General features: G+C 39.7%; 1 protein-coding gene across 1 annotated transcript in view; it reads right to left on the reverse strand.

Annotated features, from left to right (window-relative positions):
• The window catches only part of Abcb7 (ATP binding cassette subfamily B member 7), a 117,975-nt gene extending 105,046 nt beyond the window's left edge, over positions 1 to 12,929 (reverse strand). The window contains exon 1 of the mRNA XM_042668685.1: positions 12,743 to 12,929. Coding sequence (XP_042524619.1) covers positions 12,743 to 12,910 — 168 coding nt within the window. The 5' untranslated portion in view covers positions 12,911 to 12,929. The remainder of the gene's footprint in view (positions 1 to 12,742) is intronic.
• Positions 12,930 to 16,154: the final 3,225 nt, after the last annotated feature.

The raw sequence follows: 16,154 nt of genomic DNA on the forward strand, positions 1-16,154 counted from the left end.
AACACTAAATCCCCAACAACAAATCCTCAAAGAAACAATTGCCCTATAAATAAGTGGGCTAAAGACTTAAAGAGAAACTTCTCTGAAGAGGAAATAAGCATGGCCAATAGACATAGGAAGAAATGCTCAACCTCTCTAGCCATAAAAGAAATGCAAATCTCAATGTTTTGAGATTCTACCTCACCCCAGCTAGAGTGGCTCTAATCAAGAAATCTAGTAACAACAGATGCTGGAGGGGATGTGGCCAAAAGGGAACCCTACTGCATTGTTGGTGGGATGGTAAACTTGTTCAACCACTTTGGAAAGCAGTATGGAGGTTCCTCAAAAGACTCCACATAGAGCTCCCCTATGACCCAGCACTCCCACTTTTGGGCATTTACCCAAATGATCACAAACAAGACCATACTAAAGCTACCAGCACAAATACGTTTATTCACCATAGCTAAGATATGGAACCAACCCAGATGCCCTTCAGTAGATGGATACATCAAGAAAATGTGATATTATATATATATATATGAATTCTATGCCTCCATCAGAAAGAATGACATCACCCCATTTGTTAGGAAATGGAAAGATTTGGGAAAAAATTATACTGAGTGTAGTAAGCCAGGCCCAAAGAAACATAGGTCTCATGGTTTCCCTTATCTGCAATAACTAGTATATGTCTAGGACAAGCAGAAGAGGTCAAAAGCTATGTACACATGACCATATAAGCTTATGCTAAGGGAAATGAACCTCAAGATAGGGACATAAGAGATTTTATCTTTCTTGCTGTTCTTGTTCATGTACTTATAATGTACTGTGTGATTTTTTTTTTGTTTCTTTGTATGTTCTTCCCCCATGGTATAACCCCTGTTGTCACTGTATTTGATTCCATTGTTCTGTATCTTATATATACCTTTTTCTAATTTGGGGAGGGGAAGGGAAATAACAAAATGCTGAAATAAGGATACAGGATGACCCATTGTAATAATGAGATGTATAAGATACTATGTTGAAAACGAACTTTACAACTTTACAGGTGGGGGAGTCGGAGAGGTGGGGAGGAAAGTATGTTAGGAGAAAAACAAAGGAGGGAGTAACAAATGCTCAATAAGAAATGGACTCATTACTTTGCTCATGTAACTATAACCCCTCTGTACAGTATCTTTACAATAAAAAATATACATATAGAAAAATCTCTACCCATAACAAATATTAAGTTAATAGAACATATAAACAAAAGGGCTGTTGGTGAGTCTCAAATGGTAGAGCACTTACCTAGCTTGCAGGAGGCCCCTACAAGGGTGGAGGGAAACAACTATTTAAATTATGATGAATAGTTTATTCTGCCTCTTAGTAGTTAACATTAAACAATGTATGGATGTATTAAAATATCACATAGTACCTCATAATTGTGTGAAACTTTTGTTTTATATATCAGTTAAGAATAAATTTAAATTTAAAAAGACTGTCTCCTAATAAAAGAACTATGCAGTGGTTTGATGTTTCAGTTCTCTCAAAATTCCTATGTTGAAACAGGCTAACCAATATGACAGGATTAAGATTAAGATGTGGGGCCATTAGATGATAATTATTCAGATTAAAGTAGAGCTCCCATGAATAAAATTAGTGCCCTTATAATAAAAGAAGTCCCACAGAGCTGACTTACCTCTTCTACTGGGTGGAGACACAGCTAAAAGGCATGATTTATGAATCAGAGAGCAGACCCTCACCAAACACCAAATCTGCTGCTACCCTGATCTTTCAAAATAAATTCTATTTATAAGGCACCCAATTTATGGTATTTTCTTAATTTTTTTATTGTGAACATACTGTACAGAGGGATTACAATTAGATGGGCAAGATAATGAGTACATTTCCTATCAAGCATTGTAGCCTCCTCTTTTGTGGTATTTTGTTATAGTTACTCAAATGGACTAAGACTATCAAGTGCAAGAAATTCTAAAAAAAAAAAAAAAAAAAGAAATTCTTTCTTAGATACATAAATCCCTTTTTCTGCAACTGAAGTCCCTGTCTTTGTATTAAAACCTAATGCCACAAGTAAATTCTGCTATCACTGAAAGACTAGAAAGATATCTTCTCCTTTTGTTTATTTAAACAATCTTTTAAGAAGTTAAAATGTCACCCTCCAATCTTCTTAGTTCCATGTTAAGTAATCTACTTAAAGTCATCCTGATTTTTTTTCCTATAAAGTCAGTTTTTCATTTGCATTGCATTTTGTGTTTCCTTACTAATCATTATGCTTCCTAAATATGCATCATTATGCTTTGAAACTTAAATGTGAACTAGGATCTCTATAAAACAGAACAGGAGGATTATTTGCCTAATGTTGTCAAATTCCCACAATCATAACTATGAAGGTCAGAAGTAAAGATTTTTAGCCTTTATCTACTTGATTAAGTATCAGCAGCCAAAGGCGGGAGAGTGGGAAGGGTGAACTACTGAGAGAAATTAAGCTCAAAACAAGTACTAAATGAAACACATGAAGTCTCCTACAAACCAAACAGAAAGAACACAGCATTTCACATATGGGATGAAAACCTAGGGAGCTTTTTGAAGTTACTCCTCAGAAAAACTGGTAAAAGAAATATGAAATGACAACCACCTAAACTCCCTAAAATGGTCCTTGCAGCTTATGACAAATGCAGCAACATTTACTGATGAAAATCTATGAGAGCCAAGTGGTAGAGCATGAGCCTTGAGCTGAATTTTTCAGGGACAGCTCCCAGGCCTAGAGCTCAAGCCCCAGGACTGACGAAAGAAAGAAAGAGAGAGAGAGAGAGAGAGAGAGAGAGAGAGAGAGAGAGAGAAAAGAAAGGATGGAAGAAAGAAAGAAAGAAAGAGAGAGAAAGAAAGAAAGAGAGAAAGAGAAAGAAAAAGAAAGAGAGAAAGAAAGAGAAAAAGAGAGAAAGAAAGAGAGAAAGAAAGAAAGAGAGAGAAAGAAAGAGAGAAAGAAAGAGAGAGAGAAAGAGAAAGAGAGACAGAAAGAGAGAAAGAGAAAGAAAGGAAGGAAGGAAAGAAAGATCTTTCATGCGATTGTGTCTAACATATTTATAAGATTATGTCTTTGTTGCCTTGTATGTCCCTCCCCCATGGTATAACCCCTGCTTTCACTATATATGATGTTGGTATATGTGGAAGGGAAAGGAAAAAACAAATTGTTAAAACAGGGATACAGGAGGACCCATGGCAACAATGAGATGTACAAGTCATTATGTGGAAAAACCGAACTTTACAACTTTGGTGGGGGTGGAGGGGGAGGATACGAAGGAGGGACCGGAAGGGGAAACAAAGCCAGGAGGCTACAATGCTTGATAAGAAATGTGCTCATTATCTTACCCATGTAATTGTAACCCCTCTGTACAGTATTTTCACAATAAAATATATTAAAAATAAAAAATGGGGGGCTAGGAAGTTGGCTCAGTGGTAGAGCACTTGCCTTGCATGCCTGAGGCCCTGGGTTCGATTCCTCAGCACCACATAAGCAAAAAGAAAAAAGCCGGAAGTGGCGCTGTGGCTCAAGTGGTAGAGTGCTAGCCTTGAGCTGAAGAGCTGAGGGACAGCGCCCAGGCCCAGAGTTCAGGCCCCACGACTGGACTCAAAAAAAAATAAAAAATAAAAAAAAAAGGATATAAAGATACATTTATCTTATAAAATCATTGCAATGTTTAGTAATTTTTTCAGACAATCACATTCCTCCTTTTGTGACAATAAAAATAAATATTGGGTTTATTTGGTATAAAAAAAAAAAGAGGGAGGCTGGGAAGGGATGTGAAGGGTAAACAAAGGAGGAGGCTACAATGCTTGATAGGAAATGTACTCATTATCTTGCCCATGTAATTGTAACCCCTCTGTACAGTATGTTCACAAAAAATAAAAATTAAAAAAAAGAAAATCTATGAGCGCTTAGTTAGAAATTAGATGAACTTGAACCTGCTCCTTGCTTCCTCCTCTCAGTTCAATGAGATGGAAAATTGACTTGAGATGGAAACAGAACCCCTTCCTCAAGGTCTTAAGTCTAATGCTATCTTTCTTAGGGTGGGTATAACATAACATCACTATTTCTTACTCTGCCCCCAGCAACCCATTACTGAAGCTAAATTCTTGAGCATTGTGCTCACACATCCCCACTAGAGGAACAGGCTCTATCTTGGGCATGGTACTGCTGAGAATAATCAAGTCCCAATCACCCTAGCCCTGGCTCCTAATATATGGCTTCTATATAGGAGAAATAAGTCACTGCTCCTACTTCCCCCACCTGGTTCTCCAAGTAAGGATACCACTTAGAAGTACAGTTGTGTCACCATATCTGGATTCAGCCTGGGGGTGGGGAGTTGAAGAAAAGATGGCCCTGAAGTAGGTACCTTTCCAGGAAAAATTGATTTCATTTACAACTAGGTGTGTAAACATTCACAATTAAATTTACTCTTAAAAACAGTGGAGGGGCTAGAGCCGAGTGCCAGTGGCTCACCCCTGTAATCCTAGCTACTGAGGAGGCTGAGATCTGAGGATTATGGTTCAAAGCCAGCCTGGGCAGCAAAGTCCTTGAGAGTATTTCCAATAAACCACCAGAAAACCAGAAGTGGCACTGTAGCTCAAGTGGTAGAGTGCTAGCCTTGAGCTGAAAGACAGCGTCCAGGCCCAGATTCAAGCCCCACAACCGCGAGGGGGGGGAATAAAAAACAGTGTAGGGGCTGGGAATGTGGCCTGGGGGTAGAGTGTTTGCCTAGCATGCATAAAGCCCTGAATTCGATTCCTCAGTACCACATAAACAGAAAAAGACGGAAGTAGCACTGTGACTCAAGTGGTAGAGCATTAGCCTTGAGCAAAAGAAGCTCAGGGACAGTGCCCAGGCCCCAAGTTCAAGCCCCAGAACTGGCAAACAAAAACAGAAACAAAAACAAAAAAAATAGTGGAGGTTGAGCTGGGCATGGGTGACTCACACCTATAATCCTAGATACTTCAGGAGGCTGAGATCTGAAAATCATGGCTCTAAGACAACTAGGGCAGGTAAGTCTCTGAGACTCTAAATACCAAAAAAAGCTGGAAGCGGAGCTGTGGCTCAAGTGGTAACACAATCGCCTTAAACAAAAAAGCTCAGAGACAATGCCCAGGCCCTAAGTCCCAGGACTACTACATGTACATGAACTTGTGTGCACACACGCACACATGGTGGAGGTTATAGAAAGTGGCAATTGATAAGAGACCAGTAGACTCTTTGGCCATAAAGGTTAAACTGTAGGGAAGTTAGTTTGCCCCCGAGAACCAAGGAAAGAGATCGCAAAGAGGACCCTGCCTTAATGAGGAAAAAAAATCTCAACACTGATTTTAACTATTTTCCCTTGCTTTACACAATATAACATTTCACCCCCCCAGGGCATGTTGAAAGCAACAGTATGATCAGCAGCAATTATTGGAGTATAACTGGAAAACAGACAAAAGAGATCCTGCCCAAACCATTATCATCCCAGGGTGACTGTAGGCATACCAAAGTCTGTGTCCCCTGAGAAGCAATGTCAGGTTTAACAGAGAGTAGGCAGTGACAGGCAGAGACAGCACTAAAATAATCTACCTAGTCTCTAAACAAATAAACAAATAATAAGCCCCAAGAGGTAGGAAACCAGTAGCCAGAGTTGTTATATTATCGAAAATATGTAGCTTCATGCTGAAGAACAGTAAGTATGATCTGGGGGGAAAACAGTCAAGGAAAAAAATGTCATTAATATTTGTCAAGAACAATATTATATTGAAGAGAAAAGGCCTTCAAAGTAGTCATTGTAGCTGGGCATGTGGTTCACACCTGTAATCTTAGCACTTGGGAGGCAAGGCAGGAAGATCAGGAGATGGAGACTAGACTATGATAACTAGTGAGACACTGTCATAAACAAAATAAAACAAAAGTAGTCATAATATTTGTAAAGACTAATGAAAATTATATCAAAGATGTAAAGAAATATGTAATAACAATGCCACATACAGAACATCAATAAGTAGAAATTGTGAAAAATAAATACAATAACTTAAAAAATTCATTAAAGGGGATAAACAGTAAATCTGAACAGGAAGAACCAAGGAATTAAAGACAGACAATAGATTATGCAAATTGAATAACAGAAAGGGGTAAAGAAAATGAACAGAGCTTCAAGACACAGAACATCTTTAAATGTACCCACATATACATGACAAATGTATCAAAGAGAGAGAAAAATAGAAGAAAAACTATTTGATAAAATAGTGCTGGTTTATTAGTACAAAAAATAATGTCCATATCCAGGAAGCTCAACAATCTCCAAGTATAAAAAATACAGAGACCCACAGACTCATAATAGCAAAAATACTGAAACTCAAAACCAAGAAGAGATTTTTGAAAGAAAAGACTCATTCCTAACTAACCAGGGAACTCCAAGATTAGGAACAAATCTCTTAGCACATAACATGAAAGACAGAAGTGTGTGTTAGCATATACAGATATGCTCCAAGAGCAAATTTCCTACATCTAGCAAAGATTTTGTTCAAAAATTAAAGCGAAATAAAGATATTTTCCAGGCAAGCAAAAAGTGGGAGAGACTACTGCTAAAATAACCACCTCATAACAAAGAACCGGTACTTAGGAATGAAAGTGAGGGGCCCCAGCAGTAATTCTAATCTAGACAAACAAAACAAGGAGGATCAGGAAAGGTATGACCACCAAGTTTATACTTTTTCTGCTTTTTTTCTTTTAACTAATTTAAGAGGCAATTATATAAAACAATTATGCCCATACTATGTATGTATATGATACAGTAGTGAAACTCCAGTATATAGAAATATATCTCAAGTGACATCATAAAGGAGATGGGAGGAATACAACTATATTAGGACAAATGACTTTAGATAATAACTCAAATACATAAAAATAACTAAAATTAATAGAGCAATAAAAGCTCTAAATACATACTTGACCTTTCTCAGCTCCTTTAGAAAACACAAAAATTATATAAATTAATAATTATACTAAATATTGCTAGGATCATAGTATTTTTGGGGGGGGGGGGTCTGGTCCTGGGGCCTGAATTCTGGGCCTGGAGCTGTCCCTCAGCTCTTGAGCTAGCTCAAGGCTAGCGCTCTACCACTTGAGCCACAGCGCCACTTCCAGCTTTTTTTTTCTTTTTGCTTATGTGGTGCTAAGGAATCAAACCCAGGGCCTCAGGCATGCAAGGCAAGTGCTCTACCACTGAGCCACCTTCCCAGCCCAGGATCATAGTATTTATAATCATAAATAAAACAATAGCTGGGCCTTGGTGGCTCACACCTCTAATCCTGTATTCTAAGAATGCTGAGATCTGAGAATCTCAATTTGAAGCAAGGCCAGGCAAGTCGATGAGACTATTTTTTGTCCATCCTGGGGTTTGAACTCAGAGCCTGGGCACTGTCCCTGAGCTTTTGTGTTCAAGGCTAGCACTCTACCACTTTGAGCCACAGCTCTCCACTTATGGTTTTCTGGTAATTAATTTGAGATAAGTGTCTCACAGATTTTCCTGCCAGGACTGGCTTTGAACCGGGATATTCAGATCTCAGCCTCCCAAGTCACTAGGATTACAGTCTTGAGCCACCAGCACCTAGCTCCTTGCTGCATAAATAAATAAATAGGAAGGAAGGAACCAGAAAACCATGAGCAATGTTTCTATGTCTCACTAGAATAAAATTTTAAGAAAAAATAGCATATGGTAAATTTTGATGACCTCAGAATTGGCAATAGATTCGTTTTTTTTGGATCCGGTCGTGGGGCCTGAACTCTGGGCCTGGGCACTGTCCCTCAGCTTTTCAGCTGTAGACTAGCACTCTACCACTTGAGCCTCAGCCCCACTTCAAGCTTTTTCTGCTTATGTGATGGTGAAGAATGGAACCTACGGCCTCATGCATGCAAGGCAAGCACTCTACCACTGAGCCACCTTCCCAGCCCATGGCAATAGATTCTTAGATATAATACCTAAAGCATAAGCAAAAGTAAAAATAATTTAACAAAATAAGAAACTTTTGTTTTAGTGCTAAGCACAGAACTCCATGGCCTTGCACATGCTAAACACTTGGCTGCATCACTGAGTTATACCCCCATAATAAAAAGAAAAAAATTTGTGCTTCAGAGAATACTATTAGGAACCTAATGAGAAAACTCGCACAGCAATTTAAAAAATGCTGCAGCAAAATGGATGGAGCTGGACATCATATTAAATGAAATTAGCAAGATTTAGAAAGGTAAGGACTCTATGTTTTCTCTCATAAGAAAAAAAAATCAAGATTTTATGACAGGAAATCACAAGTCATGGCTAATACCTGAATTCTTAACTATTTGGAAGGCTAAAATGTAGAGGATTGCAGTTCAAAGCCAGATTGGGTAAAAAAAGCTTGCAAGACTTTTTTTTTTTAAGCTATTAGCTGGATGTGTTAGACAGTACCTAACATTCCCGATATATGGGAAGTTCAGATTAGGAGGATCATGTTTCAAGGCCAGTCCAGGTGAAGAATTTTGGAAGAGTCTATTTTTTTTTGGGGGGGGGGGGGGGAGTCCAGTCATGGGGCCTGAACTCTGGGCCTGGGTGCTGTCCCTTAGCTCTTCAGCTCAAGGCTAGCACGCTACCACTTGAGCCATAGCACCACTTCCGGCTTTTTTTTCTTCTTATGTGGTGCTGAGGAATCAAACCCAGGGCCTCATGCATGCAAGGCAAGCACTCTACCACTGAGCCACCTTCCCAGCCCTGGAAGAGTCCATTTTAATGAACCAAGCTGAGTACAGTTGGTATGACAGAAGTATAAACTAGAAAAGGCATGATTCAAATTTGGATTTGGCAAAAAGCAAGACACCGTCACAAAAAATTTGTGCATAAAAGGGCTGGAAGAAGCTGGGCAGGAGGCTGAGATCCAAGGATAGCAGTTCAAAGTCAGCCCAGGCAGGAAAGACCAAGAAACTTTTTTAATAAGTTTTTTATTGTGAAAATACTGTACAGAGGGGTTACAGTTACATAAGCAAGGTAATGAGTATATTTCTATGGAGCATTGTTATACCCTCCTTTGTTTTTCCCCTACTATCCCTTCCCTCCCATCTCCACAGCTACACTCCCCCCACACGTAAATTGTAAAGTTCATTTTTCGACATAACATCTTGTACATCTCATTGTTACAATGGGTCAACCTGTATCCCTATTTAAACAACTTGTTTTTTCCCTTCCCCTCCTCAAATTATATCAACATCAGATACAGTGAAAACAGGGGTTATATCGTGGGGGAGGGACATACAAAGCAACAAAAAAAATCACGTGGTACCTTATAAATACATTAGAAACAACAGCAAGAAAGAAAAAACCACTTGTGTCCTTATGTTGAGGTTCATTTCACTTAACATCATCTTATCTGACCTTTTCTGCTTGGAAAGACCATGAAACTCTTATCCCCAATAAACCACAAGAAAACCAGAAGTGGTAGAGTGCTAGCCTTGAGCTGAAGAACTGAGGAACGGCACCCAGGCCCAGAGCTCAATCCCCATGACTGACAAAAAAAGAGGGGGGGCTGGAAGACACAGAATGCCAATCAAATGAAACGTTCTGAGTTCAACCCTAGCACATACAAATAAATAAATATTTTAAAAGATATGAATGCAGAGGAGGCATATGGAAAAGGAATGTCCAGTAGGAAGCAAAAAAGGTCATACTGAGACATATTATTGTTGAAAAGGATGACATTAATCAATACATGTTGTTATAAACTGCTTTGTTAAATGGTAAATCCTTTGTTGAACTGCTTTATGATAATAAAAAGAAAAATAATTAAAAAATAAAAGAAAATATGTTAAAAATAATTTTTAAATGCAAATTATCTGATAAAAGACTTATATCTACAATATGCAAAGAACTCTTACACTTCAATAACAAAAAATCCTGAGCGAGGGGTGCAGTTTAGTCATAACTCCATCTCCAACTAACCAGAAGAATGCTGACTGGAGGTATGACTCAAGAGGGAAAATGCCAGCTATGTGTAACCAAGCCAAGCAAAATCCTGAGGCCTTGAGTTCAAGCTCAGTACAGGAACAAAAAAGTTGTCTTTCTCTACTAATAGGACTCTAGAAGGGCTGGAGATAATATTCTTGGAAGCATAATTGTCAAATAGAACTTTCTATGATGATAGAAGTTTATTAGATATGCTCACACAACAATCACAAGCCACACTTTGTAACTCTTGAGCTCCTGAAATGTGGCTACTCCACCTGAGGAATTAAATGTGTAAACAAATTTCTTTGGTGTGTGTGTGTGCGCGCGCCCTTGGCTTGAACTCAGGGCCAGGGTGCTGTCCTTCAGCTTTTTTTGCTCAAGGGTAGTGTTCTCCACACACTTAACTGGTATTTAACCAGCAATAAAAGAGCCTCATGTCCTTTCTACCCTGGTCTGGCTTCAAACCTAATCTCTAGATCTCAGTCTTCTGAGGAGCTAGGATGACAAGCATGATTCACTGGTGCCCAGCTTGTACTGTTAATTTTAATAACCACATCAAGCTAATGGCTACCACTCTACACAACTCAAGGGCTTAAAAAATACATTTACAGTTTATCTCAATAATCACATACATGTGGGAGTGTGAATACACATAAAAATAATAAAATGGTATTGGTTTAATATAGAAAAGGTACTAGAGTTTCTTTTTTACTATACTAAATTTTACCTAAAAGAAAATGCTGATCCAGCCAGACATTTTATTGGTAGCTCTTGCCCATAATTCTAGCTACTCAGAAGGCTGAGACCTGAGGACCAAGGTTCAAAGCCAGCCTGGGCAGGAAAGCCCATGAGACTCTTATCTCCAATTAGACACCCCAAAAAGCTGAAAGTGGAGCTGTGGTTCAAGTGGTAGAGCACTAGCCTTGAGCACAAAAGCTCAGGGACAGCACTGAGGCCCTGAATTCAAGCCCCAGGACCAGTACAAAAAAAAATGAAAATGCTGATCCAAACCCTTAATATAGTTTTATAACACTATAACAAGGTTTGTTTATGTTCTAAAATATGCTATATAAAATGACAAATGATAGCAACTATTCTGGTCAGATTAGTGCACATAAACCACATATGAAATCTCAAACTATACCCTTCAAAAATATTTTTGGCAGTATGGGAGTTTGAGCTCAGTGCCTTGAACTTGCTAGGCAGGGTTACTGCCACTGAGCCATGTCTCCATTCCAAATTTTTTTTTTGTTTTAAAAACTGTACAGGGGATGGGAAGGTGGCTCAGTGGTAGAGTGTTTGCCTTGCATGCATGAGGTCTTGGGTTCGATTCCTCAGCACCACATATACAGAAAAAGCCACAAGTGATGCTGTGACTCAAGTGGTAGAGCACTAGCCTTGAGGTGAAGAGTTGAGGGACAAGCACCCAGGCCAGAGTTCAGGCCGATGACCAACACACACACACACAAAAAAAATATTGTACAGTCCTTGAAAGTATAACTCTTATATTTCCCCTGGTCTTCTATTATGAAACAGTATTTAAACGTATAGTGTTGTTGAAAAAGAAGTTTGCTTGTCAAAGGAAGCTGACAATACTTTTAGAATATCATGCATAAAAATCTGTATTTCCAAAGTCTATTAAATAATTAGATGATCTTGTAACATTGGTCTTTTATTCTTTTGGTGGCACAGGCCTTTGAACTCAGGGCCTCATACATGTTAAGAAAGAAAGTGTCCTGATCCGGTGTTGGTGGATCACGCCTGTAATCCTAGCTACTCAGGAGACTGAGATCTGAGGGTCATGGTTCGAAGCCAGCCGCGGTAGGAAAGTTGGTGAGACTCTTATCTCCAATAAGCTAGTCAGAAAAAGCCGGAAGTGGCGCTGTGGCTCAAGTGGTAGAGTGCTTGTATCAAAGAGGCTCAGGGACAGTGCTCACTAGGCCCTGAGTTCAAGTCCTAGGACCGGCAAAAAAAAAAAAAGGGTTCTGCCATTTGAGTCACACCCCCAGTCGACAGTTGACAATATTTTTTAAAAAGACTTATAAATAAGTGGTGGTATTTACACTTTTTGTCGATGCATAGGGAAAAGTTACACTGAAGTACAGCAAGACGGGTTGCTTTAAAACTGCTCTTGAGTGAAAACTAATAACGGACACAACTATTAAGGCAATGTCATATAACCGTTGCAACACTCCTAAAGTAAGTAAACAGACTTAACGGCTTCCAAGTACACAGAGAACCCACTGAACACTCAATTCAAAAGCCAATCATGCTTCTATCTTAATGTAGAGTTTTGAGGAGGAAGATAATGATGGCTTTTGCCTATCAGACAGCACGCCTGTCAGCAAGGGAGTTAACTGGTGCCAACTCAACTTGCCACTTGTTTAGAAGTGGCGTGCAGTTGTTTGCTCATCTTAAAATACCTTTCTAAACTGTTCTTTCCGACTAAGGAAAAGCTGAACCAAAATTAACACCCAATTCGAAGACAACCCTTATAGAGAGTCGTTAACATCAGAAAGAATCTGTAGGTCTTACTAGAGACTTGGGGCGCACCAAGTACCCTCCGCCCAGAACCATCCCCCTCCCGCCTCGCTCCGTTCCTCCGTTTTCACTCCTTCCTCAAAGTTATTAACTTGAATTTCCATCACTTACTGAGGCTCTGAGCTAGTCCCCACCACCTTTCCTCTAGGTGCTCTCTCTGACCCGAGGTCAAAGGGGCAACCTTTCCCCAGTCAGGTCCTTCACCCTGCAAGTCCACGGCAATGGCAGCTCACCTGGTGCTTTCGAGCACTTCCTGATGCGCCACGCTGACCCAGCCTCCACTGCCGACTCGAGCCGCCCCCAGAAACCAGGGGCCGAAACAGAATTGCTGAATGCCGGCGCTTTTCGAAAGCAGCTCCCGCGGCTGCCCAGCGCCAAGAATGGATCGCGAGCAGCGCCATCTTGAGCGAGGAAAGAGGAACCGAGCGCGGGGGATTATGGGACACCAGCGGACTGAGCGCTCATACCTTAAACTTCGCTCCCCTCCCCCTCACCACCACCACCCCCCCTCCGCTCCTCTGGATCCGACACCGGAAATAGCTCCTGGCTGACCGTTCAGGTGTGTCTGTGTCACCTTGTTATTTTCCCTCTGGGGCTAGGCTTTAGTTTTGTTTTGCTTTGCTTTGCTTTCTCTCACACAACCAATAACATTATCTTTTTTCTCCTTTTCTGAGGTTGCTAGATTAAAATATAGGATGCCCAGTTAGGTTTGAATTTCACATAAAAAGTTCTTTCTTGGAATGTCTCAATTACTGCATTTGGTAAATCTTGCAACCCTATCTTATAGGTTATTCCACCTTTCTCTTTACTATATCCAACTCAATGCCACTGGACTCTCCAATTTCCCTGTGTGTATTATTTTTTTTTCAGTGGTGGGCATGAAATCCAGCTCCCCTAGTAGTCCTGAGGCTTGAACTCCTGCTCTGGGCACTGTCCCTGAGTTTTTTTTTTTAACTCAAAAATAATGCTGTACCACTTGAGCCACAGCTTCACTTCTGCTTTTTGGTAGTTAATTGAAGAGTCTTTCAGACTGTACTGCCCAGGCTGCCTTTGAACCATGATCATCAGATCTCAGCCTCCTGAACAACGAGAATTACAGGAGTGAACCACTGGCATACTTGCCATACTCTTTACCATCACTCTCCATGTGCACTAATGCTTAGGATAGATTGAACTACAGACATTAATTTTCTCCTTAGGAGGAGGTTTCATCATTGAGATTCACTGCCTCCCTTGAAACATTTTTTTTACTATGGTAATTGTTCTATTTCCTAAACCTTAGGCCTATTGTTCTTGGAGTACACATATACAAATGCACATTTTGCTTTTCTAGTTTCCCTCTTTCTAGCCCTTCCCTTTGGCCTCTGGGGGCTTTAAAAAACTGCTAGATTGGTAATATGGGATAGTAATTGGATGAACATGTTAAATAGAGAAGTATTTATTTAAAGACAAGTTTGTGTTTTTTTAATGTACATTGATCAAATTCACCCTGCTGTATTATTCTTTTTTTTGGGGGGGGGGGGTGTCCGGTCATGGGGCCAGAACTCTGGGCCTGAGCATTGTCCCTCAGCTCTTCAGCTCAAGGCTAGCACTCTACCACTTGAACTACAGCACCACTTCCAGCTCTTTTTTTCTGCTTATGTGGTGATGAGGAATCGAACCCAGGGCCTCATGCATGCAAGGCAAGCGCTCTACCACTGAGCCACCTTCCAAGCCCACTGTATTATTCTTTTTTGAACCTCCCCAACTCCTCTCCCACCAGACTTCGATTCTATAATCAAACTACCATCAAAATTTTACAATTATCTGGGAAACTGATTTCCAAGTAAAAATGTTAATTGAAACCCTAGAGACAATAAGACGGTTATAGTGGCAGTTTTATACTCACTGATGCATTCTCAAACCTTTCACACAAGACAGTCGAGTAATTATGAACTTTTTTTTTGTTATTAAGGTGTTGTCAGAGGAGTTACCATTTCACAAATCAGGTAATAAGCACATTTCCTTTTGCATATGTCAGTCTGAACTTTTTTTTAATTATGAACCTCTTTATGAAGAGGCACTGTAAACTGAAGTCTAATGAAGATACACCATATATATGTATATATATATATGAAAGGATACTTAAGCTAGTCATTTATAGAAGAATAGAATTTCAAAATGAAGATTTTCACTTGAAGGTGGCATGTAAGCCACTATCTTTACACAGTGTTTAAAATACTGTTATAATCTGGTGCTGATGACTCATGCCTGTAACCTCAGCTACTGAGGAGGCTGAGATATGAGAATCTTGGCTTGAAGCCAGCCCAGGCAGACAAACCCAGACACTGTTATTTACAATTAACCACCAAAAAAGCTGAAACTGGAAGTGGTACAGCATCAGCCATAAGCCCAGCAAGAGGCTCTAAGTTTAAGATCAAGTACAAGCACGTACACGTACATGCACACATGCACACGTGTGCGTGCGCTCACGTGCACACACACACACACACACACACACAAATTAGAAATATCCAGGAACTGGTGGCTCACACTTGTAATCCTAGCTACTCAGGAGGCTGAGATCTGAGGATCATGATTCAAAGCCAGCCCAGGCAGAGAAAATCATAAAATTCTTACATTCACTTAATTACCAAAAAGCTAGAAGTGGAGCTGTGGCTCAAGTGGTAGAATGCTAGCCTTCAGCTAAAAAGCTCAGGGACAGCACCCACATCCTGCATTCAAGCCCCAAGATTGGCACCAAAATTAAGTAAAATAAAAAATAAAAAGGAAAGTAGCGTGTTAGAAAGCAAGGAGGCATTAAAAAAAAACTTATTCAAGCTCAGGAGTCCAAGGATTGTATAACAAATTAGTAAGAGATGTGCTTGGGTAAACAGAGGCTTTCTACTGAAGGGCCTTGTATTTCATTCTAACAAACCAATGCTTTGAAGTGAAGCTACTGAAGGATTTTAATCAAGAGAGTAAAATTTGTATGTTCATTAAACCACTCTGACTTAAGTGGGAAGGTTGGATTGGAAGGAGTTCAGATTGCAGTCCTAAGGTTAATGCACTAATTCATTCACAAAATTGAGGCTTGAACTTGACAGTAGATCAATTATAGAGCTATGAAGAAGAAGGTAGAATTGACAAGACTTAACTAATTGGACGTTTCCAGCCTATTATTCCTTGTTGACCATAGATCAGTAATGATCCCCTTTATTAATGACCATCATCATCAATAAATACATATTCACCATCTTTCTGAGTTAAACAATAACAACCTGCACCCCCTACCAATTATTTCAATGTCACGACTTAGATAAGGCATTGTCCAGTGAGTGCTAACTGAAAATAAACCTCTGGAGGCAAGGGGTTGTGCTGGCATGGAAGATACCAAAAAAGAAAAAGAAAAAGAAAAGCCTCTGTAAGAAATATTTTGTGAGAAATTGTTGGCTATCATGTTATGAAATAATATATTACATGTTTATGCTTTCAGAACCGTATACATTGCCTTGATGGATTTTAATAACAGTTTTCTATGGATGTTATCACCTATTCCTAGTTGATAAAGAGGACGAGTCTTGTGATGATAGAACCATAGTAAACTGGATTCTGATCTACTGTTCTACCCACTAAAAGATGTTGCCTACACTTAAACACAGAAGT

The sequence above is a fragment of the Dipodomys spectabilis genome, unplaced genomic scaffold, assembly GCF_019054845.1.
Source record: "Dipodomys spectabilis isolate Male_0828 unplaced genomic scaffold, ASM1905484v1 ptg000468l, whole genome shotgun sequence".
NCBI classification, from domain to species: Eukaryota; Metazoa; Chordata; class Mammalia; order Rodentia; family Heteromyidae; genus Dipodomys; species Dipodomys spectabilis.